This window comes from Aspergillus terreus, genomic scaffold, assembly GCF_000149615.1.
Source record: "Aspergillus terreus NIH2624 scaffold_2 genomic scaffold, whole genome shotgun sequence".
Taxonomy (NCBI): Eukaryota; Fungi; Ascomycota; class Eurotiomycetes; order Eurotiales; family Aspergillaceae; genus Aspergillus; species Aspergillus terreus.
The window spans coordinates 1996567-2021480 of NT_165925.1; the positions used below are offsets into that span (position 1 = coordinate 1996567).

The 24914-nt window shown below is 55.3% G+C and overlaps 8 protein-coding genes across 8 annotated transcripts; 4 read left to right on the forward strand and 4 right to left on the reverse strand.

The window, feature by feature from the left end:
• Window positions 1-307: 307 nt before the first annotated feature.
• ATEG_01701 (uncharacterized protein) lies at window positions 308-889 on the reverse strand (the record flags this gene model as incomplete). The annotated part of the gene is made up of 1 exon (XM_001209066.1): window positions 308-889. The coding sequence occupies one exon, from the start codon at window positions 887-889 to the stop codon at window positions 308-310; it is 582 nt and encodes a 193-aa protein (XP_001209066.1).
• Window positions 890-2024: 1135 nt separating this feature from the next.
• ATEG_01702 (MBL fold metallo-hydrolase) lies at window positions 2025-3248 on the forward strand (the record flags this gene model as incomplete). The annotated part of the gene is made up of 4 exons (XM_001209067.1): window positions 2025-2252; window positions 2325-2472; window positions 2541-2888; window positions 2956-3248. The coding sequence occupies 4 exons, from the start codon at window positions 2025-2027 to the stop codon at window positions 3246-3248; spliced, it is 1017 nt and encodes a 338-aa protein (XP_001209067.1).
• An 8134-nt stretch (window positions 3249-11382) lies between these two features.
• ATEG_01703 (plasma-membrane proton-efflux P-type ATPase) lies at window positions 11383-14415 on the forward strand (the record flags this gene model as incomplete). The annotated part of the gene is made up of 2 exons (XM_001209068.1): window positions 11383-11782; window positions 11843-14415. 2 exons carry the CDS (start codon window positions 11383-11385, stop codon window positions 14413-14415), a joined length of 2973 nt encoding a protein of 990 aa, XP_001209068.1.
• An 888-nt stretch (window positions 14416-15303) lies between these two features.
• On the forward strand, window positions 15304-16538 carry ATEG_01704 (putative pectin methylesterase; the record flags this gene model as incomplete). The annotated part of the gene is made up of 2 exons (XM_001209069.1): window positions 15304-15924; window positions 15984-16538. 2 exons carry the CDS (start codon window positions 15304-15306, stop codon window positions 16536-16538), a joined length of 1176 nt encoding a protein of 391 aa, XP_001209069.1.
• A 790-nt stretch (window positions 16539-17328) lies between these two features.
• Window positions 17329-18246, reverse strand: ATEG_01705 (transcription elongation factor DST1; the record flags this gene model as incomplete). Its single annotated transcript, XM_001209070.1, has 1 exon — window positions 17329-18246. The coding sequence occupies one exon, from the start codon at window positions 18244-18246 to the stop codon at window positions 17329-17331; it is 918 nt and encodes a 305-aa protein (XP_001209070.1).
• A 914-nt stretch (window positions 18247-19160) lies between these two features.
• Window positions 19161-20405, reverse strand: ATEG_01706 (GTPase-activating protein RNA1; the record flags this gene model as incomplete). Its single annotated transcript, XM_001209071.1, has 1 exon — window positions 19161-20405. The coding sequence occupies one exon, from the start codon at window positions 20403-20405 to the stop codon at window positions 19161-19163; it is 1245 nt and encodes a 414-aa protein (XP_001209071.1).
• Window positions 20406-21326: 921 nt separating this feature from the next.
• Window positions 21327-23222, reverse strand: ATEG_01707 (dolichyl-P-Glc:Man(9)GlcNAc(2)-PP-dolichol alpha-1,3-glucosyltransferase ALG6; the record flags this gene model as incomplete). Its single annotated transcript, XM_001209072.1, has 3 exons — window positions 21327-22707; window positions 22759-22921; window positions 22985-23222. The coding sequence occupies 3 exons, from the start codon at window positions 23220-23222 to the stop codon at window positions 21327-21329; spliced, it is 1782 nt and encodes a 593-aa protein (XP_001209072.1).
• A 914-nt stretch (window positions 23223-24136) lies between these two features.
• ATEG_01708 (putative nucleolin protein Nsr1) lies at window positions 24137-24881 on the forward strand (the record flags this gene model as incomplete). Its single annotated transcript, XM_001209073.1, has 3 exons — window positions 24137-24274; window positions 24353-24840; window positions 24869-24881. 3 exons carry the CDS (start codon window positions 24137-24139, stop codon window positions 24879-24881), a joined length of 639 nt encoding a protein of 212 aa, XP_001209073.1.
• Between the last annotated feature and the right edge of the window lie 33 nt (window positions 24882-24914).

Here is a 24914-nt window from a genome sequence, read left to right on the forward strand (position 1 = left end):
GGTAGTGTAATGTTTGGTAGTGTAATGGCCATTTGGGTTGACATTCCTGCTCCATCTCTGTGGACACACCCATCTTGACCTCTTCTCAAGTTTCGAATTCAGGGTCATCCGACACAACCTCGCTTTCTCGTCATAAGGTTCCCAAACTGATCCCATGCTGCCAGTTGTCGAAGTACTCCACCAAGCTTGTGAGCTCCTCATCCCCGCAAGGTTGGCGATTCTGGTCAGCATGAACTGCATGTCCAGGAACTCTTTCGACGGAAGCGACATGCTTTTAGGGTCTTCGGTGCGGAAGATGAACCTGTCGTCAGACCTCACACGCCCTTATGAAGGCGGCTGGGTCACCAGCAATCTCCCGAAAAAATAGGGACGCCACTCGAGTGGGTGATAGATGACGGACCAGATTCCTCAACGACGGCGAGGTGGTATTGACAGCTATATGGCGATCAGCTGGACTCGTTGGCTGCCAGTGCCATTCTATCGTTATCGGCGTCTTGTCTGCGTTGTATTCGAGAAGCCGAACTGCGCGATCTGCGGTAATGCTTTGCGCAGGTTGTTGTTTTGCACGTACGCATCGAAACTCTCTGTCTGATGCAGGATCCAGACTTTCTGCAGGCGGCGTTGATCCAGGCGGTGGCTCCACAAAGATCGCGCTGGAACAGCAGTCATGCACGTTGAGCCCGACGCCCCCCGAGGCAAAGCTCGTTACCAGGACCACGACGCCACTGTCTTCCGAGTTGAAGGCGTTCGCTGCCTGGGCTCGTTCGTCGGCCGTCATCACCGCGACAGTCGTGCGAAACCCGACCCCCGTCATATGTAAGAACATCAACACGACCCAGCGCAGCTTCCAGCTGGCCAGAGCAGGTGTGTGTGCAGCGCGTCTAGCCATTTTGCATCGTACGGCACTCCGTCAATTCCACATGGAGTTGTGGTCCGGGGCTATGCACATGGTATTGACGACCGAATCTACTTGGCTATACTAAGGTATGAGGACCTGTATAGTACCTCGGCGCTGTTTGGTAATAGTGGTATCTTCGTTCCACGCTATTTCTTCGCGTGCGCAAAGTTTGAGAGGAGTGTACCCTCGGTTTGGGTGGCCATAGACCGCACAGTGTCCTGAGAGACCATAGACAGACCCCGGATAGTGTTATTCCATCAGACACTGACTGAGGATCACATTATAGCCATCCTGCGTAAGGTCTCTTCAGCGGCATGTTGATAGGCCTAATTCTCCGTGTTGGATCCTCCTTCCGCTTAGGTGACGATATACATGCCTTCTTTGTACCAGCAGATGGCGGGTGGTGGAGTAGAGGCCCGCTCCAGAGGGGATTAAATGGCGATGAGGAGAGGGGAGGAGGTGGGAGAGAAGACAAGAGATAAAAGGGAGAGGATGGGGCAACAATGAATAGATGTTAGGAGCAATGAATACTGTATTCCTTCACTGACCAGACTCACTACTTGGCCTTTAGGTAGGTAGATAGTATCGTATCTCTGCGTCAAGCACTCCGTATTCATTTCGACGCCCTCACTGGCAGCTCTGTTTTGTTCAGATGGTAGTTTCTTCAAACTCTTCCGTCTATGCTGTCCCTCCCTCAAACAAGCCCGCCAGGAAATGCAGGACAGTGAATGAATCCACTACTCAAGGCTTCAGGTTTGGGAGATGGATATAGGCCAGTCCTTCGAGGATCATGCTTGGAACTCTTGCAGGACATGTGGAGGTTCGTTAAGAACCAGATATATATCGCTACAGTGAGGTATACTGTCCTCCATCCAATTGGTCTGTTTCCGACAACAATTACAGAGAAATGATCCATAGAACATTCTATACCTAGAACGGTCTTCTCAGAGAAATTAGACTGTACTACCAGGTAGTAAATTGACGCTGCTTCTTTGATGCCAGTTTCTGCCTGACAATTCAGGAACCACATCCGCTGCCTAAGGAACCAACGACGTCACCTCACTCCAACCGTCAGACCAACAGCACGTATACTCCACAAACCAACTCATGTAACATCCAGCCCAGCATGACAGACCTCAACCTCGTAGAGGTCGACTCCCTCGAGGCGCTCGTCATCATCGACAACGAGCTCGACCCCATCTCCCCCGCAGCCCCGGACACAGTGCAGATATCCGGGTTGCTGAACACGATAGCTGCAAATTCCCCGGACGACATCGACGACCGCGGCGACGCGCGCAAAGAGCTGCGCATGGAGGATATATGCTGCTCGGCGCATGGGCTCTCCATCCTCATCGTACGAGCCCCTTCCCCTTCCCTCTCCCTGTTACCAGACACCCCGCTATACATCCATACTAACGCAAAGCAGACGGCCACAAAAGGCGACACACGCCATTCGATCCTCTTCGACGCGGGCCCGGAGCCCGACGCATGGGAGCGTAATGTGTCCCGGCTGCGGCCGGATCTGGCGGCTGTCGAGATGGTGCAGCTGTCGCACTGGCATCGCGACCATTCAGGTATGCAGCTCAGGTCGCTGCGGAGGACACGCCGCTGATATAGATCTAGGCGGGCCTCACGCGGGCAGTGCAGATGATCACGGCCGCCAAACGGGCGAAGGGCTGTCCGGAAAAGCTGCCCGTGGACCTGCATCCCGACCGGCCGGCGTACCGGGGGATCGCGTTCGGCGAGACGATCGTGTCACTGCAGGCGGATCCGACGTTGGAGGAGATCGTGGAGGCTGGGGGCGCGGTGACGCTGTACGATGAGCCGCACACGGTGCTGGACGACTTCTTCCTTGTCTCGGGGGAGATTCCGCGGCGGACGGGGTATGAGGTTGGGGCCCGGGGCGCGATGCGGTTTGATCCTAAGACCGGGGATTGGGTGTCGGATGAGCTGATTATGGATGAGAGGTTCTTGATGTGTAATTTGAAAGGTATGTTTGCCCGCGTGACTGCTTTGATGGTCTTGTATAAGTGGTGATGTATGCTGACTGACGCTAGATCGGGGGATTGTGGTGTTCTCCGGGTGCAGCCATGCTGGCGTTGTCAATTGCGCGCGCCATGCGGTCGATATGCTGAAGGGTGCGGTGCCGCTATATGCGGTTGTTGGGGGGTTCCATCTTGCCAACGGGGATGCGGCGCTCGTGGAGAGTACGGTGCGCGACTTGAAGAAGCTCGACCCGGCGGTGCTGCTTCCGGGACATTGTACGGGGTGGAGGGCGAAGTTTGCTCTTGAGAAGAGTATGCCTGGGTCGTTGGTGCCGTGCACTGTGGGAGTGAGGATTACGTTCTGATGTGAATAGCCTAAGTGTAGAGCAGTGGTTCTATACGTATGGTCCAGTCTAGTCTAATGTAGAGCGTCGATTCTAAGCACGCTCTGCCATAAGGATACCCTCTACAGTACCTAGGTAGTTATTAGATACGTATCAGTTCTATGACGAATGGATATGAGTAATAGTGATGGTCATAATCACCCCAATAGCAGTGTCACTGCAATATATAACTCAATGGAGATCACAATCAGCAATAATTGACGATAACATAGAACAATACCACCAGTCATATCTTCCAATGCCCAGACATACAAACAAGACAATCTGACACAGATAGATGAATTCTAACCCTTTGGGCGGCATGCCGCACCACATACTCTACTCCTTCCATCGGGCTGCCAAGATCCCTTGTCGCAACAAATATGCAGCGACGATCCTACCTGCAGAGTTGAAACAAAAAGCCGGACGACGAGACCGACTGATGTAATACTGCCGTGTAACGCTCGCTATCCGGCTCATCGTCCTGCCAGGTGGTGTCTCTGTCCGTATGTCAAGACAACAATGGTCCTTACACAGCCCCTCTGCATGCACACCTAGATAGTACTCCATAGCATCTACAGTAGTGATGCAAAAATAGCACCAGGCAACCTCTATCTCAACCGCCAACAAAGCAAACGATGTCGCCAAGTCTACGAAACGGACAAGAAACAGCTGATCGGTCGATCTCCCCGCAACCCCAGCCCGTCGCGCCCAATGCGACCCCGGAGCGAAGATAGACTCTGTGATACCCTCAACGAGGCAGTGCACTTGACACGGTAGTTTCGTCTGCACCACCCCGCCAAGACAATAATAGAGGGAGGAATGCAGACCGGGGCTTGGCGCAGAGCGTCCGGCTGGACGGGAGACGTGGACGGGAAAGGGGACTGGATGGGAGGAGGTGGCTTATCGGAGTGCTGGTCGTTGTCAAAGTCATACATGCATGAACCTGCCGTGTGCGTGCGCGGAAGGAAGCAAATCAGATCCAGGCGAAACGAGTCTAAGGACCGGGAAAAGCAACGAGGTTTGCGGCTATTGTCTTGTCGTTCTTGTTTCTTGATGGTGTCAGAGTAGTCGGTAGCTACTCCGTACAGGGGCGTATAACTTTGGCGGTGGGACACTACCATCAATAGCGCACTATCTACGTACAATACATACAGTAGGATTGTGCAAAGCCAAGAGACGCAAATTTGGTCTTCTCTGGTAGGTCTGGCGACAAGCACCTCTGATCCCCCGGATATTGAGCAACAATACGCATCCGCCCGTCATTGGCAGAGCAGGACGGACAGGAAAAGGGGATGAGGCCAAGACGAACAGTCTAGTCCCCTTGCTGAGGGTGCACATCCATTGGGCTTGGCGGGGGAGTCATTCCTCATTCCTCGGCTTTTTGATTGAGGGTATCACCTCACAGATCGACTGTAATGTGGATGACTGCGTCATAGAGGAGTGTCCATCATCGGACTGTCGTCTGCAATCGTCGTGATACTCCGTCCTACTATGAATAGCACCTCAGAGGGGTATTTCTTGGCGCTTCACAGCCCCTGATATGCGCTGTCGATCCTGACGGTCGTCCACGAATTCGTACGCACGCAGTAGGCAGTCACTATCTTCAATTGTCAATTGGTTCTGATGTAGTTAGGCAGAGGTGTATCTCGAAGGATGCTCGGATTGCGTGGAGGCTGGTGATGGTATACCCCGTCTGCATTGACATCATGGGGTGACCATCATCGGCTGCAGTTCTCCAGATAGCGATCTACACTTTGGGGCAATAGTGTGGCCCCGAACTCGTCGATCGAGCGTTTGGTATCCTGTCGGTGTCGACAGACCTTCCCTCGAGGGATGCATGACGGACTGAACACCGGACAATTCGACAGGCTTCCTGCAGGCGAAGACCCTGCGTATCATTCTGTCTACTACTGTATGATGCGCCTCGGGATAATGATAATAATTCGGGCTGGGGCCGGACGAGCGAACCTTCCATCAAGCAAGGAGGCTAGGCTATCATGCTCGTATCGTACCCCCTTGATCTGATCCATGTAGAAGATCCTTGGCAGGGTCTGCACGCTGGTATTCTTGGCGAATGGTCGGAGGAGTAATCCGTACGAGTATCTACATAACTACCGAGCATAAGTACTAGTATAAGTATGAATGTACATCAAACTATGTATGGGTTGAGCCGTACGCCCACAGGGATCATACTCTGTCGAAAACAAAGAAAATTCTGGCACCTCGTAACCATGGAACATACCCGAGGTGCGTCATCCCACCCGTGGAACGCGCGCAACCAGACGGCGGCAACGTGCCGAATCCCGGGTTGGGCCCGATGCGACGAGACCGACTCGCGCGACCGATGGCGACCGATGGCGACACGTTGCCGAAAGAATTAGACGAGGCCTTGTCCGGCCGATCCAGAATCGGCTTCCAAGGTGTCTAGTTGCGTCAGGTGTCATATTATGGACTTCATTGCGATTCCCCTCTGGGAAGTCGCCTTTCAATGCCAGTGCCGAATAGCCGATCCAGACCGACCTCCGCATGTCGAGGCGTATCTACTCCGTCAAGCACGTCCGCCGAATCGAGTCGGGGTTCGACCGAGGCAGACAAGCCAATGGCATGGGGCTAGCAACACTGCTTATCGCTGTGGGATGCAGATTGGCGTCATCGTCCTCGGCCAGGTGGCAGGTCTGTCCGTAGTACCTTAGTACGGAGTAGTAACTAGTATGAGTGATTTTCAGCGATATTAAGCGTATTTAGGGATTTAGGGCCGGTGATGGAACCGCTCGGACGACCAAGAACGGTCGACAGCTAGCCTCCGACCTGATTCGAGGACTCGTCTTCGTTCTCGTACAGACCTCATCTTATTGCTCCGGGCTAGTATTCTTCGGGGATAAGCAGAATACCCTCGGCCAGCAGAGAAAATCCCTCACCCGATCCTCGATGAGACAGCTTGGCGACGGGCGATCGTCCGGTGGGGGGCGGACTGGGGATTTGCTGCTTGTGATTAGCCCGGCGCCATCCTGCGCCCCGGTGAGTGGAATGTCTCTAGAGGGAGTTGGCGCCGGTTTGCGTTAGTCGCCCCGTCCGTCCCTCGACTACGAGCTCACTACTGTAGGTACCATCGCAGTTGCATGCGTTCTTGGAGTCGTTATCTACTTACGGAGTAGTCTACCAGAGCGAAGAGGACGGAGCATCTACGGAGTAGGTCCTTATCTACCTATCCAGGTAATTATCCAGCATCGAGAATATACTCCTACCAGTTAGTAGAAGGGTTAACCCTACCAAAGTGAAGAACCCAATCGGGCTAGCGCATACCGAATCGGGCAAGATCTCGCTCACCTGCCCAAAACGGGCGTCCCCTTAGTCATCCCCTTAACCCCATTGGGGTATTCCCTTCCTGCCACTCACTCGGCTGTTACAGTCAATTCTATGACTAACGCCTATTATTCGACGCGGTATCAGCAATGGGGCGGACGCTTTCCCGACCAATTTACCCGGCCTTTGATTTTCTTTTTCTTTTCTTTTCTTTTTTTTTTTTTTCCCCTCTTCATCCTTCTGTCGGACGATATCTCCTCGGACGGACAATCCGACAATCCTACGACGTCATACCCTCCTCTGGCTAGTCCCTCGCCGACGCCCCGATTTCCGACCGTAGATGGCATCACAGCTGCTGTCGGAAAAGACGGAGTATGATGGCAAACATGTTCGTATCTTTCTAGAAAAGAAAAGAAAAGAAATCGGAAACGTAGGCCATGCACCTAAACCCCTCGTTCCGTTCGATAGGCCTTCTAGAAAACGCCCAGAACAGGGTCAAATGCGGCAGCGTTGGGTGACTGGTCGGCCGGTCTCCATCGCTTCCCCTCTTTGTCCCTCTCTCCACGATGCATGCGGTGTGCTGGTGGCCGTGGTGGTGGCAATACCAAGGGCGACTGGAGCCAGTAGCCATCCTGTAGGGCTCTTAGCTTGCGACTTGGCCGAGTATCTGCGAGATATAATGTCGATATTATGCATCTTATCGCCGTGAGGCATTTTCGTCCCGTTCTCGACGTTGCTCGTATTCATTGTTGCCCTATGGCCGTCGGTGGTACTCCGTACTACTAGGTAAATGCCCTGACACACCAACCCTCCGATACATGGACAATGGACGGGTGAAGGCATGCAGGCTGACTATAGTACTGACACCCGTAAGGCTCGTCAGGGTCTGCTGCAGGACTCCTCTGGTGCGACCTCCGTACCGGTTACCCGGCCGTTCCACGGTCCCCGGGTTCGATGTATATTCTGTACCGCGGGAGCGTCTGGACTCCACATGGTTGGGGTCGCATTTGTCCGGTGGGTAGTCAGCGTCATTTGGCCGTTGAGTATTCTGTACCTAATAACTACTACTCTGTACGGAGTAAAGAGCACTCCGTATAGACATTCTACATCATTACTATGGCGGAGGAGATCCTATCTACCCGTGTACCCCGTAGAGGATCAAACTAAGTCTTGGCTGACGTACTCCATACACCCCCTGAGCGAAAGAATCCCCGGAATTGATCGCTCCCCCGGCGCGGGTGATTGGCTCGCAGGACCGCGCACGGGGCCGCCAGAGGATGTAGCGTAAGGTAGGAGTAGGGTCACAGTCGCCCGAGTCATGAAGCAGACACAGTGAAGGTACTCCGTACGGAGTGTATCCTTCGAGTCGACACGCGACTCGTCCCGTCTGTCCGATGCATCAAACACAATCCCGGTGTGCTTACCGCGTAAAGCGCCCTACATCCCAGCACGGACGCGCCCGGCCCAGCCTGCGCTAGCCAGGACTGACGGGAATCATCGGAGGCGCACACGACTCGGACCTCTCCTTTAGGTTCGCCTGTTCGGGGAGCCCTGGCAGAGACGAGGCCGAGACGGTCGCCATCAATATCCCTCAATTCTTATCGCATCCTTCCAACGCCGCCGCGAAAACCGCCCGGCGGTGGATGGGCTGTCGCTATTTTCTTGGATTCGATAGTCGCCGCGACCGACCGACCGGTCGACCGCATGTGATGGGCGGTGGGAGCGTGAATCCGGGGATGGGAGGGAAGGATGCAAGATCAGGCTCGGCGGTCGTAGGGATTGGGCTGAAGAAGAATAAAGAACGCCGCGAAAAGGGAAAGGCCAGAGTCAGATCGGGGGAGATGCTTTGTGTTTTTCTTCTTTCTGGTTTATACTCCGTCCAACGCATCATCCATGCAACCACTCGTGTTTGGAGCGCCGGAAACCCAATGTCTTCACCGGAGACCTGTGCAGCGTCCACGATGCGCGCACATCGTAATCGTAATCCAGACAAGCCTTCTGCGCGACGAAGCTTGAGACGCCGCCCGACATTGAGATGCCCTGTTGACCATTGACGATGCGACCGGTGGTGGAGGAGTCAGCCGATCGCACACGAGGGAGATCGTTCAGACCGCCGGGTCAAAAAAAGTAAAAAAAGTAGCAGTAAAGAAAGGAAAGTCAATGGCAATGGAATGCGTTGCAGGCAGCGCACACACTGAGTGGGCAAGTCGTACTACCTCAGACGGCACATGGACTCCATGCCCTACCAATCTAACTAACTGTTCTGGGGGATTCCGTCTGATCGGCTTTGCCGTTGTGATCATAATGACGACCGGGCTGCACGGGGCTGGGGGACGATTGGCCCGAAGAACGCCATGTCGTAATGATGCTTTACGACTCGTCTGTCGGGATAGTAGGTAAGTATACGGAGTACTGGGAAATGTCCGAGTACTTTTGTCCGTGGCCATGCGCTGTCAACCAGGTGGGAATGTGTAGTAAATGTCGCAACGTGCAAGGCAAATGCGATGCAAGCCTCACTTCCAGACGGGGTCAGAGATCATCAGTCCAGACCGACTCATGTCGACCGAGTTACTCCATAGTGTCTCCGTACAGCTCCTGAGCTAGGAGCTCCTCCGCTGGAGAGCTGGTCAGGACGAGCGGGACTGCGCGACGTCTATGCTAATAAGAATCGCATAATAATAATGAGAAGCATGGAGAGCGTGGAGCACAGGACCGACTAGTTGGCGGAGATGGTCTCACCCAGTCAGACGAAATGACGCTGGCCCTCTCTGCTCTTCCATTATTCTCTCTCTCCACGAGACCGCACGGCACGAAACTCAATCCGGACAAGCCCTGGTGGTCATTGGTGGTGGGTGCGAGAATAAGGAGGGGTGGAGGGGGAAGAAGCCGGAGAGAGAGCCAGTCGAGTGGCATTATTACGCTGGAGGCTGGGAGACGATCGACTCGCATACTTACTCCGTAGTACTACTATAGTACTAACTACTACCGATGGAGTACTAGTCGTGGAAAGGTGCGTGGAGGGAGGAAAAGTGCGTGGATACGAATAATGAGGATTGTCGTCGATAACGAAGGAACCCGACAGCGATGACATAATCCCACCGCGTGTAATCACAATCTGCCCACGACTACTGGATAACTCGGCCCGTGGAGAGCGATTCTATGAAACAGGTCATTTCCGTCGAGCGTCAGAACGTTGGAACGGCAGAATCGCCAGAGATCGAATTGACATCATCTGGTAGAGTCACCATTGTACCGATAGATCGGATACAACCGAATCCCTACCTATGTACTACTATACCTACTCCGAGAGGATATACTCCGGAAAAGAACGAGCTGCAGTGACTCCCCCTTGCGTTCCCGTTGGCTCGTGGTCCCCAGAATGGAGTGTGGTACGGGGCAACGCCTGGAATGTCGGAGCAGCAGAAGAGAACGGTGATTTGGAGAATAATGCTATCCGGAATGAGAGATCTCTGTTAATTATAGTACGGTTACTATGGGGAGTTGAATACCTGGGATCTGATTGACCAGCATTCATCCCAGATACTTATACATTCATTGGGACCATTCAGACTATTCACCCACCAGATATGCTGCAAGGGACTCATGTCAGGCGTTGATACACCATCGGTCTTGTCCTTTTCTTGTCCTTCACCGCACCAGCGGTTTCATTTCGTGGATCGAGCCATGAGCCATGAGCCATTTGGATAGAACGGGATAATAATTACAAAGAGACCAGAAAGAACCACCACCTCCAATTTGACGATAGTCTTGTCGCAGGACGGAAAGAAAATCGCGCATAGTAAACGAGGCGACCGACGGGAAAATTAACGAGAGCCACCGCACGCGGCAGCTTTGCGGACAGCCCCCTCTGACTAAGGCTATCGTCCACGATTACCAGACACGGAAGACCTTGAGAAGCGGAAGCGGCCCATCGGCCAGGTATCTAACCACCCCGTACGCTCAAGACCGAGCCAGATGCGCTGAGAAGACGGCTAGCACCGTATGCGACGGTAATCCGCGCAATTCCCCCAGACCGCGCAACCCTCACCGGACCGTGGGATGGGAGAGGATGGAGAAAAGAGGGGGGGCGAACTCGGCACAGTTCTGCCGGGTAGTGAGGAGGATGGAGGATGATAATACTGCAAAGAGGTAATTCCCGGAGGCGACCCTAGACCGGAAGGGGAAGGGCGAGTGCGTGGGTGTAAGAGAGAAAAAAAATCATCATAATAAATGAAAACAAACCCTTCCCGAATAAAGTTAGCGCGGATGGAGTTAGTTTAGTTCCTGGTTTGTTTTTTTGGTTTTGTTTTTTTTTTTTCCCTGGACCCACTTTTTATTTTTTGCCTTTTGGTTCTGTGTGGTGGCCGGGTGCAGGACGAGAGGGAAAAAAAAATTTCTTAAAAAGAAAAAAAGTGGGTTTACGCACAGGGAAGGTCGCCCGTTGTAGCTTAGGACCGAAGGAAAGGGTAATAAAAAAAATGACAAAAAGAGAAAAATAAAAAATATGAAAAAAATAAAAAAAAAATCACTGTTTGTACCAGTCCCGGGCCTGCTTCCTCCCCCATAAACTGGGTCTCGTTGGATCCAGTCCTCTTCCCACTCTCGCCCTCCACCCTCCCTCTGCCCTCCCCCCCCCAGCAAAACATATTAAAGACCTTCATTCTCCCACCCACCCCTCGCCTCTCTTTTCCCTCTCTCTTCTCTTTCTTTTTCTCTCTTCATAGGAATTCCGACTCTTGCCATTCCTGCCATTTTCTTTGCATCCGCTCATATCGTTGGGTCCCTAAAGGCTTTGTGAGCCGAAGCAACAATGGCGGAGCGGAGGATCTCCTATGCTCCCGACGTGGAGAATGGTGACCATTCTCGTCCTGATGTGAACGAGGGCGGTGCTCTTGATGAGTACACCGCGCTCAACCGCTACATCTCCACTGCCCAGACCAAGCGTCGCGGCTCGACCTCTTCTGCTGGTGCTATGAGCGCTAAGAAGGAGGGCAAGAAGCCGTGGTATGCTTTCTGGCGCAAGGCTGGTGATGGCGTCGAATCCGGCTTCGTCTGCCCCGACGAGTGGCTCGAGACCGACATGCGCCAGGGTCTGCGCTCCTCCGACATTGAGCCTCGTCGCAAGCGTACCGGTTACAACGAACTGACCACTGAGAAGACCAACTTCTTCATTCAGTTCATTGGTTACTTCCGTGGTCCCATTCTTTATGGTGAGTGCTTCCAGTGACTCGGCGGGTCGACGATACGAATCCAAAACTAACTCCCTCCAGTTATGGAACTCGCTGTCCTTCTCGCTGCTGGTCTTCGTGACTGGATCGATTTCGGTGTCATCATTGGTATTCTGATGCTTAACGCTGTCGTTGGTTGGTACCAGGAGAAGCAGGCCGCCGATGTCGTCGCTTCGCTCAAGGGTGATATTGCTATGAAGGCTATTGTGGTTCGTGATGGTCAGGAGCAGGAGATCCTCGCTCGTGAGCTCGTGACTGGTGATATCGTCGTGATCGAGGAAGGTACCGTCGTCCCCGCCGATGTCCGCCTCATCTGTGACTACGACAAGCCCGAGAACTTCGAGACCTACAAGGAGTACCTCGCCACCGCTGGTGATGACACTCTGAAGGAGAAGGAGGACGAGGAGGACGATGGTGGTATCGAGGCCCGTGCTGGTGTGTCCCTGGTCGCTGTTGACCAGTCCGCCATCACTGGTGAGTCTCTTGCCGTCGACAAGTACATGGCCGACACTTGCTACTACACCACCGGTTGCAAGCGTGGTAAGGCCTACGCCATCGTCACCGCTACCGCTCGCCAGTCCTTCGTCGGTAAGACCGCTGCTCTCGTCCAGGGTGCCAACGACTCGGGTCACTTCAAGGCTGTCATGGACAACATTGGTACCAGTCTCCTGGTTCTGGTTATGTTCTGGATTGTCGCCGCCTGGATCGGTGGTTTCTACCGTCACCTGAAGATCGCTACCCCTGAGGACTCCGAGAACGTCCTGCTCCGCTACACCCTGATTCTCCTGATCATTGGTGTCCCCGTCGGTCTTCCCGTCGTCACCACCACCACCCTCGCCGTCGGTGCCGCCTACCTCGCCGAGCAGAAGGCTATCGTCCAGAAGCTCACCGCCATTGAGTCTCTTGCTGGTGTCGACATTCTGTGCTCCGACAAGACTGGTACCCTCACCGCTAACCAGCTCTCCATCCGTGAGCCCTACGTCAACGAGGGTGTCGATGTCAACTGGATGATGGCTGTTGCCGCCATTGCTTCGAACCACAACGTGAAGAACCTCGACCCCATCGATAAGGTCACGATCCTTACCCTCCGCCGCTACCCCAAGGCCCGTGAAATCCTCTCTCGTAACTGGGTTACCGAGAAGTACACTCCTTTCGACCCCGTCTCCAAGCGTATTACTACCGTCTGTACCTGCGACGGCGTCCGCTACGTCTGCGCCAAGGGTGCTCCCAAGGCTATCCTGAACATGTCCCAGTGCTCCGAGGAGGAGGCTCAGAAGTTCCGTGACAAGGCTACTGAGTTCGCTCGCCGTGGTTTCCGTTCCCTTGGTGTTGCCGTCCAGAAGGAGGGTGAGCCCTGGCAGCTTCTGGGCATGTACCCCATGTTCGACCCCCCTCGTGAGGACACTGCCCACACCATCGCCGAGGCTCAGCACCTGGGTCTCCAGGTCAAGATGCTTACTGGTGACGCCATTGCCATTGCCAAGGAAACTTGCAAGATGCTTGCCCTGAGCACCAAGGTCTACGACTCCGAGCGTCTCATCCACGGTGGTCTTGCTGGCTCCGCCCAGTACGACCTGGTCGAGAAGGCCGATGGTTTCGCCGAGGTGTTCCCCGAGCACAAGTACCAGGTCGTCGAGATGCTGCAGCAGCGTGGTCACTTGACTGCCATGACTGGTGACGGTGTCAACGACGCTCCCTCTCTTAAGAAGGCTGACTGCGGTATCGCTGTCGAGGGTTCCACCGAGGCTGCCCAGGCTGCTGCCGATATCGTCTTCCTTGCCCCTGGTCTCTCCACCATTGTCGATGCCATCAAGCTCGCCCGTCAGATCTTCCAGCGTATGAAGGCCTACATTCAGTACCGTATCGCCCTGTGTCTGCACCTGGAGATCTACCTGGTCACCTCCATGATCATCATCAACGAGACCATCCGTGCCGACCTGATCGTCTTCATCGCCCTGTTCGCTGATCTGGCCACCATCGCCGTTGCCTACGATAACGCCCACTTCGAGGCCCGCCCCGTCGAGTGGCAGCTGCCCAAGATCTGGGTCATCTCCGTTGTCCTTGGTATCCTCCTTGCCGCCGCCACCTGGATCATCCGTGCCACCCTGTTCCTCAACAACGGTGGTATCATCCAGAACTTCGGTTCTCCTCAGGAGATTCTCTTCCTCGAGGTGTCCCTGACCGAGAACTGGCTCATCTTCGTCACCCGCGGTGGTAAGACCTGGCCCTCGTGGCAGCTGGTTGGCGCCATCTTCGTTGTCGATGTGATCGCCACCCTCTTCTGTGTGTTCGGCTGGCTTTCGGGCGACTACGTGCAGACCAGCCCTCCCTCTCATGCCGAGTTCTCCGTCAACGGCGATGTCGACATTGTCACCGTCGTTGTCATCTGGGCTTACTCCATTGGTGTCACCATCATCATTGCCGTGGTGTACTACCTCCTCACCATCATCCCCGCTCTGGACAACCTTGGCCGCAAGAACCGCTCCAAGGCTGACACCAAGCTGGAGAACATGCTCACCCAGCTCTCCAAGCTTGCCATTGAGCACGAGGTTGATGAGCACGGCAAGAGCCGCTACACCCTGGGTGCCAAGGCCGAAGTGGAAGAGGATGAGTAAACGCTCTTACGCTCATTTCCTTCTTAATTTTCCACATCTGGATATCACTTCGCGCATACATGCATGAGCTGGCTTCCAGCTAATCTTTTTACCCCGTATTATAGACTTTTTTTTTTCTCTCTTATTACCTTTGTCTCTAAGTTGATAGAGTCAATTTTCTCTTCTTTACATGTATGTATGTCATTAATAGTGGTAAATTAGTCCAATGAAGGGTTCAAAGAAATTCAGTGCATAATAAGATTTCGTTTAGAAGGAAAAAATTTGCCGCGATAACCATGGGACGGGCTTCCATGGTTCACTTCAGCCCCTGAATCTCCGTCTCTTGGCAGGGACGCGTCGCTTTTCCGGACTACAAACACCCGCCATCGTTAAGCCCACCGTCTTCTCATCTAATCATTCGGACTAATTCCATAGAGGCCGAGGTAAGCCGCTCCACCTGCTCGACGAGTACGAATACGCCGTTGCTGACCTCTACCAGTGGCTGTATCCACCGCTCTGCGGAGTACGGAGAATCATGTATACTGCAATCTGACAACTGAATAACCTCACGCGGTCATCAAACAATGTGCCGCACCCTACGCTGCTCTCAACGCCTTCTTATTGACGGATCCTGACCGCGGCGTGGTGGTTGACAGGCGGAAGTAAATTCTCCGCCTCACGGTCCCATTTCTCCGTCTCCTCGCCGGGCTGCGTCTTGCGACAAGCTCAGCTCTCCGCGATGACTGGCTACCCCAGGAATTGGCTTCAGCGAGATCCAGGCTAAGCTCGACGATTGACAATCTCCGCATCTCCTGCGGGGAGATTCTCCGTGCAGCAGGAGTATAAGACGCGTGCCACGCGAAACATCCACAGCCAAGGAGGACAGTCAACCCCGACGCCAACACCAAGATGAAGACAACAATCCAGCTGCTGGGCCTGTTCCTCAGCACCGCCGTGCTGGGCTCGCCCACGCAACACCCGCAATGGCGCCAATCCTGCCAGACGAACCCGCGCTCCTGTCCCCCCGGCACGCTCATCGTGTCCAACTCCGACCCGGCCGCGCACTATTCCACCGTGCAGGCCGCCATCGCCGCCCTCCCGCACGACAACTCCTCCCAGGTCATCCTCATCCGCGCTGGCTCCTACCACGAACAGCTCAACGTCACCCGGCCCGGCCCCGTCACCCTCCTCGGCCAGACCTCGCCCGCCGGCCTCGCCGACCCGGCCCAGAACCAGGTCACTATCACCTGGGCCCAGGCCAACCACGACAGCACCGGCAAGGCCGTCGACAACGTCTTCTCCAGCGTGCTGACCGTCGCGCCCACCCTCGAGGCCAGCTACACCGGCTCCGGCCCCACGGGCTACCCCGTGCCCGCGGACGCCCCCTTCGGCAGCATCAACTTCCGCGTGTATAACATCGACTTTCGCAACACCTGGGCCGAGTACTCGGACGGCCCCGCCCACGCCCTCAGCTTCAGCCGCGCCAACGGCGGCTTCTACTACTGCGGCTTCTACTCGTACCAGGATACGGTACTCCCCCTCCCTTTCCCCTCCCCCTCCACCATACGCGGCGGAGCTAACAGTAGAAGGTCTACATCGGCAAACTAGCCAACGCCTACTTCCACCACAGCATCATCGCCGGCCAAACTGACTTCATCTATGGCTTCGGCACGGCCTGGATCCAGCACTGCGATCTGCAGCTGCGCGGCTGCGGCGGCGGCATCACCGCCTGGAAGGGCTCCAACACGACCTTCGCCAACGCCTACGGCGTGTACATCGTCGAGTCGAGCGTGCGCGCCGCCAACGCCTCCATCGCCCCCGCCATCGAGGGCCAGTGCGCCCTCGGCCGCCCCTGGAACAGCCTGCACCGGTCGATCTTCGCGCACTGCTACGAGGACGCGTCCATCCGGCCGCAGGGGTATGTCGACTGGGTCGTTGACGGGGTGAGCCGCACCACGAACGAGACGCTCATGGCCGAGTTCCGCGACCGCGGGCCCGGGTGGAATGCGTCTGCGCGCGTGGCCGGCGGGATTGGCACGGTGCTCGATGCGAAGCAGTGGAGGCGGTATGATACGCCCGCGAAGGTGTTTATGACGCCCGATGGGCGGGCGGGCGAGACGTGGTGGATTGATTGGGCTGCGTAGTTGTCACATCGTACTGTCGTTTGCATTGCGATCTGGATTTGCTTGCTATAGCTGCCTAGCTACCTAGTTAAAACCCCTCCAATGGATTAGTCGGCCACATCCCCGGATCCCCCTCCGCGCTATGCGCATGCAACAGCCCCTTTGAGGCGAGATACGCCGCCCCCGAATCCGCCCACACCTCGTACCGGCTGACTTTCCATGCGTCTGGGCCCGAGTCTGCGGCTGAGCTGGAAGGCACGCCTTCGATGCGATACGCAAACGTCTCGTCCCACCACTGCTGCGTGGATTTCCAGACGAACCGTGCGCGGCCCCGGAGATGGACGATCCCGCGGGTGTCGGAGACGTCCACCACCCAGGAGTCTTCGGGGTCGAAGTCCATCGACTCGATGGTGAGGAGGTCGGCGACGGTCGTGAAGTAGCTGGTCAGGCCGTCGGTGCCGGTGAATTCGCGGCCGAGGAAGGGGGCGATGTTGCGGAGGCCGTGTTCGATGGCGGTGGGGGGAGGGTCTTTTGTGAAGTGGGAGAGGAGCGTGGGGAGGGGACTTCCTTTGGAGAAGTCGGCGCAGAGAGAGGAGACTCTATTCTTGAGGGATTGGCGGGACATCTTGGGTTGAGATAGGAAGGAAGAAGATGTTGGAGGAGTGGAAGTTGAGGTAAAGAAAGTATGACGTAGGATATCTATTTAACCTAAACTAGAAATCAACCTTTTAACCGCAGCAACCGCAGACCGCAGACCGCAAACCACAAACCGCAACTCCGGCTCGCAAATTATAAGAATATCATAAACAAATCACTGCTTCCAGGACTTCCCGCAGTTCATGCAGGTACAGAACAGCGTCATCGGTTCATCGGCACTGCGCGTCTGCGCCTCCGTGTAGGTCACCTTCCGCTGGCCACACTTGCCGCACTGCAGACTCGTACTGATACTGCGCTCCGCCTGCGCCACCATGGCCTTGTCCATGTTCTGCTTCTGGATCTTGGCGTCCTGCTCGCGCTGCTCGGCCGACCGCAGCTCGTCGTGGCTCATCTTGACAAAGTGCTCGGGCGTGACCTCGCTCGAGAGCACGCGCACGCGCAGCGTCGGGTTCGACTTGTTCTTCAAGTTCTGGTACAGACTGCGGATCTTGGTGCGGTACTGCTCTTTCGTCTCGGGCCCGTAGGCCGCGTACGCCGCGGCCTCGACGGCCGACGCCTTGGCAAGGACGGCGCGCGGCGCCTCGGTCGAGTGGAGACACAGCCCGTCGTACATCAGTCCGATGCAGGAGTCGCGGATGCGGTTGGCGGTCTGGTTGACGTCGATGCCATCGGCCTTCCAGCTGCGCTTGTCGGGCGGCACGGACAGCTTCGACGTCTTGTCGGAGGGCGTGGCGGCGGGCGAGCTGGCCGTCGTACCGTTCGGCTGCGGGCGCGGCGATCCGCTGGAGCGCTGGCTGGCGCTAGGCGACCCAGTCGCCTTCTGCTTGTTGACCTCGTTGCGCCATTTCGACACGATTTCGCTAGACAGCCGCGCCACCTCCGGCGCCTTGTGCTGCTTGAACTTGTTCACGATGATGCCGACGCGGGTCGACCGGAGGAGGTCCTCGGTCGCCTTGACGCCTTTTTGGAGTTCTTTGAGGAGGGCGACGATGTTGGCGGCCGGTTCGTTCTGCGTGGCGGCTTTGGTCAAGGCTTTCGCCTTGAGTTCGATTTCTTTTGCGTCCATGGCCATGGTGAGAGGGGTTGCGCGCGTCTGTTAAGAGAGGACGGTTAGCGCCGATGGAGACCAGAGCGCGTGCAGTTAGTAGAAATGGGCCTGTGGTGGTGGTCCTGTGGGTGGTCCATGGTGGATATCGCGGTTGCTGAATATGCGAAGGCTGAGCAGGCCTCGCACGTGCTCTGCGCTTGCATGTTTCATCGATACGACTTCACCATCCTGTCGCATGAGACAGCCGTAGCAGGTCGATTCGCGATATGCGCCCGCATAGAGAGCGCGAGAAGACGACGAGGGGGAGGGGTCATAGAGGCACTCACTCTTCCGCAATAGAAACCAGGAGACCAGACACGTAGGGATGACGCAAAGGGATAAGAAGACCAACGAGATACGTCTATATAGAGACAGCCCGGGGAGTGGGAGTGAGCGGAGAGCGAGAGGGAAGATAGGAGAGGAACTGAAGATGGAGAAAAGAGGAAGAGGAAGGAAGAAGAAGATGAAGAGTGACCGGAACCAACTTGATCTCCGCGCCAAGCCTGAGTTGCCTGTTTAGGAATGGACTCGGCAGACTCTAGTATTCAAGTATACAGCCGAGTAGTATATCTACACCCCTACAAAACATCCCTTCATAGGTCACATAAATCGTTTTCTAGCGTTATATACATCGATCAATGCTGCCAACAGCAGTACAATGAGGACTGGCCATGCCTAGCCCTTCAGAACATCTAGATGGGAAAATGGGTGCTCGGGGAGTGTAAACGTCGACGGGATGCACCCGGCGTGTGGTCCTGGTCTCGCGCGGGACTTCATCGACCGCACGACGTCTGTATCAGACACGCCACCAGACATGCACGCAGAAGTCACCAGGGGTGGGGGTATATGGTAGGGGCAGGGTAAAGTGGATGGAGGGAAACCGTAACGCACATGGCGGTCTAGATGCTGGTCTTGCCCATGGCCTCGGCAAGCTGGTCCACCTCCTTGTCCGCTTCCTGGGCGACTTTCTCTCCCTCTGCCTCCTCGGCTTCCTTGACAATCCGCTCGGCCTTTTCTTCCTCTTCCTCTTCCTCCTCCTCCTCTTCTTCACTCTCCTCCTCGAGCTCATCCAGCTCATCAACTCCCCACATGTCCTCCGGGTCATCGTCCTTGCCGTGCTCCTCCTGGCGACCCTCCAGGATCTCCCGCAGCTCAGTCACATTCTCATCATCCTCCATGAACTTGTTGCCGTTGAGCTCGATACGGCGCAACGAGGGCAGAGCCGTCTTGCTCGCATGCAGGAACTGCTTCACGCCCTCCGCAGTAATCTCGTTATACTGCATCCGCAGCGTCTCCAGCTTCCCGTTCTTCGCCGCAGCAAGCGCCTTCGCAAGCTTGACACCGCCACGACCAGACAGCAAGCAGTCACTGACGCCCAGCTCGCGCAGCTCAGGCCAGCTGGTCACCACATCAGCCAGGGCAGTCGAACCGGTGACCGTGAATGTGTTATCCTGCAGATCGAGGACCTCCAGCGCCGTCGCATGGCGCAGACCCTCCCGCAGCAGCAGCACAATACCCTCCTGCCGAATACCATTCTGCGTCATCTTGACGGAGCGCATGCCCGCCGCGTTGACCTCGTAGGCGCGTGCCCACGCCGCCATGCTACCACTCTCCAGACGGTTCCGGCCGCACACGATGCTCTCAAGCGGGGGCACCTCCTGGCCCGCCTTGCGGGCCTCCTCCTTGCGGGCAGCCAGGTCACGCAACGCATCGGCGATGTGGGCACCAGCCTCCGGACCCATACCATTGTTGTTCAGAATCAGATGGCGGAGAGGGATGTGGCGCGAGAGGAAGTCCACGAGGGGCTTGGACATTCTCTGGCCGAAGGCATTGTCGGAGAGGTTGACGGTATGGAGGGTGGGGATCTCGAGGAGGGCGTTCAGGAGATGGGTCAGGGCTTCGGGGATCTCTTCGATCAGGCGGGAGGTGAAGATGTCGGCGAACTCAGCGACTTCGAGAGACTTCTGCGGCGCCAGCGCGGCGGCGATGCGTTCGCAGGCGGTAATACCGAAGGTGTTGCCGCCCAGGCGGACTTCCGTGTAGTCGGTGCTCTCCAGGAGAGGCTGGATGTGAGGTTCAACATCGGCGGCGGTGTCCAGCTTGAGACCCTTGCCTTCAAGCGAAAAGACCTTTGGAGGGGCCATGGTGGGGTAGATTTCAGGGGTATCCGGTTTGCGATGAGGGTATACGGACGAGGTCGTATGGATGGGGATGGCAGAAACGTAAAAAAGTAATAAAGGAGTAGTCTATAGTCTAGAGAAGAGACTGAAAGAGGATTGAAGCCAAAGCCACACCGAACGTGGTGAAAAGGAGGAAGAAAGCGAGAAAGCGGGGAGGCAAAAATGAAAAAAATAACAATCGATGAGATCAGGCCGCGCTAAGCCCCATTCGATCGGGGAACTCCGGCTGCCCGCAGCGACCATCAATGCGGCATCGCATCATTTCTAATCATCTCTTCTTTTGTCTTCACACCTCCCTCACCCTGTCACTCTATCTGATCAATCTCTCACCATGTCCTCCGCCATGAACGCCTCCATCGGTATGTGCCAATCCGTCTGCCCCTTGCGACCATTCTAACCCTCACAGGCGCGACCGAAAAGCCCTCCGTCGCTGCTCCCGCGCAGTCCGCTCCGGCCGAAAAGCCCAAGGTACGACTGATTCGGAACCCCATTGGATATACACAGTCACTAACGACTGCAGCCCTGCTGTGTTTGCAAGGAGGAAAAGTCTGCCCGCGATGACTGCATGCTCTTCTCCAAAACCGACGACCCTACCAAGGAGTGCAAGCCCATGATCGAACAATACAAGTCCTGCATGGCTGGCTTTGGCTTCAAGGTCTAATTTAGACCTCGGTCCCCAGGGAACCGTTGTTGTACCATATATCAGCATGCAGCTCTGTCTGCACGGTGTTCGGGTTGGGCTTTTGTTTGGGAATAGATTGTATATTAGATGCTCCTTGTTTGTCATCTCTCCTACTCTGAATGGTATCTAAGCGTGAAATCATGTTCAAACGAAATGGGTATCATTAAACAACCTCTAATTCTATCTTACATATAAGAAGGATCTCATTGTTTCTTTTTCCGACTCTCCTCCGCGGTCTTGCGGACAATGAAGGTGCATTGTGTGATCAATCGCCACAGGCACCACAAATATGCCAGTCCAAACCCACTGGCTCCCACCAGAACATTCAACACGACCCAGAGATCAGGCTTGTCCGATGGCGCAGGAACGAATGCTTCGAGCACGTGCCAAGCAATCATAACGAGGTAAAAACAGGTGTGTAGAAGTTTTGTAAGGATATGCGGGCCCGGAGCCTGCACGGAATCATCCGATGAAGAACGGCTGCGGTATGTCTCCAACGAGGTGGGCGGCAGACCGAGCAGGAAGGCCCAGAGGAGAGTCATCACAAAGTACGGCACTTGGAGGCCATCGCGCTTCAGAAGGGGGTACATGGTCCAGGAACCAAGCATATTCGCCCAGCCCACCCAGGCACGAGTGTCTTTATTCAGGCCCCCATCTCCAGCCAGCAACAGGGTCATTGGGAGGAGAGGAAGCAAAACGCTCTTTTCATGGACCTGGAAAGAGAACAGGAAAAAGCCCCAGGCTACGCTGGACAGAGTCGGCAGGAGGAGCGATGCACGCGGGTGGCGGAATATGATCACGCACGGTACCAAGATCGAGCCCAGCGTCGCGCCGAGCGACGCTTTCTGGAGCAGACTCGTTTCGAAGCGGTGGAGCTTGTAGAATGTATGGATAGTGCACCACGCATTGGCTACCTTGTCTTCGAACAGACCGCGGGCAAAGGGGAACACTCGGTGTATGACCTGGGCCAGCTGAAACAGAGGGGCATACAAGACCGAACTCTTGGGAACTTCGAACGGAAGTGCTTGCAATTGAGGGGGGTGCGGCAGCGATGTCAAGTAGTCCTTCCCGTCAGGGCCAGTCGCACCCATGATCAATGGCGCGAACAGAGCGGCAAATGCAATAAGCGTGACGATAGCGATGCAGAAAAGGCGAATAGGCCGAATCCGTGGGAAGAGACAAACACCGAGGAGGAAGGCGAACATAACCGGGGCGTAGTAGAGCGCCATTTGCTTGAATCCGAGAGCACCCACGAAGAAAATGCACGCCCAGAGCATGCGACCAGCCATGATTGCGTCCAAACTGGCCACCATGAGTCCCAGCATCACCGTGTTGTATTGGAAGTGCCCGTGGTCGATGAGGATGGTAGCCGGCTGCAACAGAATGGCAACCAAGGCAATGGAGGCAGACCAGGTCGGGACCCCGTGCATCCGACCGTAGCGACGCAGAAAATTGACGACTGCTGGGATATAGATCAGGTATTCGGAAATGATCACCGTTGCGCGCATGAACACTTTCAACCGATCATCTTCGAAACCACGAGAGTCGTCCAGGGCGAACCACGCGGGGTCAAAGAGGGATCCACTAAGATAAGTTAGACGTATTGATATATACCAGGCGGCCAATGATACGTACACTTTCCCCAGCAGCCAGCTATGGTAGGCAGTCAATGGCGGATAATCCAGTCCCCAGTACTGCAGATCGTAGGTGTACCATTTGAACACGGGTAAGTGGATTGTGATTTCCATCCAGTGTCTCTGTGCCTCGAAATCACCATGCATAGGAGGTACCTGGTAGCCTGGAATGAATTAGCGAGCCACCTTCACCGAACATAATCACATTGGAGCAACAGGATCCGCACCAGAGTATCCCCAGAGACTCACGGCCCATCGGAAGAGACCGACGGTCATCAGAATGAGAGGGAGAACCAGCCATTGAGAGACACCCGCACGAGCAGCCCATAGAAATGATACCAAGGGAAACGCCGGAGACGATTTGCCGCTCTCGGTCTCCAGAATCAGAGCGCTATTCGAACCCGAGAACGCGGAGACGAACTTTCTCTTCTTCCGAGGGCGGTAGGACGATGGAGGCGGAGGCATTATGAGGGCGACTGAATACAGACGGTTATACGGCGTCCATTGACTGGGTCCGACGTGACGGGAGAGAGGAATGGGAATGAGTGTCGAGGATCGAGGGGTTGCGAGACGAAGCTGGGGATGTGGAAGCATCCACGCTGGACGTCGACAGTTGAAGTGAGCTCGGAGGGACATGATTGGCGGGAGCTCACAAGCTAGGCTTTTATAGGCAGTAGTGGGTCTGACGGGGTTAGTGCGTGGGCTAGCCCCAATATAGGAAGCGGTAAGTCAGGGATTTCTGCCAGCCCCCAGTTTTTTTTACTTTTTTTTTTTTGCCGTACATCTTATCGGAGCTCAAGCTGGAAATTTTCTTCTCTTCTTCTCTTCTTCTCATCCTCTTTCTCCTTCAACTTTCTCCCCCCTTCAGAATTTTTCTCCCATCACCTTCCCCTTGACTGTGTTTTCCATCACAGTCATCTAGTTTCACTGACAACTAGCGTATCTTGCAAGGTACACTTCAACGTACATCCGTGGGCTTCATACATTGAGGGCTGTGGGCTGTGGCATATCGCAATCTTTTCTGTGGGCTCTCTGGGTTTTTCTAGTGGGTTATAGACGGTTGCATATTTCCTGTCCGTCTCTTGTGGGCTTGAACATTGTCGTTGTGGGTTCGTTCTTGTGGGTATTTGCTCGATCTCTTCATTCGTGTTGAGATTCTGCATCCAGGGGGCTATTCTCAAGTATCGCATCAGCTTTACTTGAAATTTCTATCCTAAACCGGGTGATTGTGGGACTAATTCTGCCGCACCGTTATTTCGTGGGTTTTGTCTACTCTGTCGGATATTTTCATCTCTATCTCGAGGGTTATTCCATTTGGTTTGTATTCCTCCATCTTCCTCCCGGCCTTTGCTGACTATCCTCCTCTCTCCAGATTCAAAATGTCTAAGACCAAGTCCGTTACCAAGAAGGGCTCTGAGAAGCCCGTTGCCAAGACCTTGAGCAAGGTCAAGGACGCCGGTGTCACCAAGGCTTCTCAGTCCCCCAAGGCTAAGAGCAAGAAGGTGGCTCGTGAGGTTGTCAGCAAGGAGGACAAGAAGCGCAAGAAGAAGGAGCCTACTCCCAGCAGCAGCTCCGACTCTGACAGCGACGAGGAGATGGATTCTTCCAGCTCCAGCTCCAGCGAGAGTGAGGACGAGAAGCCCGCCAAGAAGCAGGCTGTGAAGAAGACCGAGAAGAAGGCTGAGTCCTCTTCCTCTGAGTCCGAGTCTGACTCTTCCTCCGACTCTGACAGCGATGAGGAGATGGAGGATGCCTCCAGCGAGAGCGAGGAGGAGAAGCCCGCCAAGAAGACCGAGAAGGCTGCCCCCAAGAAGGCCGCTAAGAAGGACGAGTCTTCTTCCGAGTCTTCTGAGTCCTCCGACTCTTCTGACTCCGAGTCTGAGTCTGAGGATGAGAAGCCTGCCAAGAAGGAGGAGAAGAAGGTCGAAAAGCCCAAGGCCAAGGCCGCTGAGTCTTCCGACTCTTCCGAGTCCGAGTCCGAGTCCGAGTCTTCTGATTCTGATTCTGATGAGGAGGAGGAGGAGGCTCCTAAGAAGGCTGCCGCCAAGGAGTCCAGCGATAGCGACTCTGACTCCGACTCTGAGTCTGAGAGCGACGAGGCCCCTGCCAAGGCCAAGAAGGTAAATATTGATCCTCGAAGTCAAACATTGTATCCCA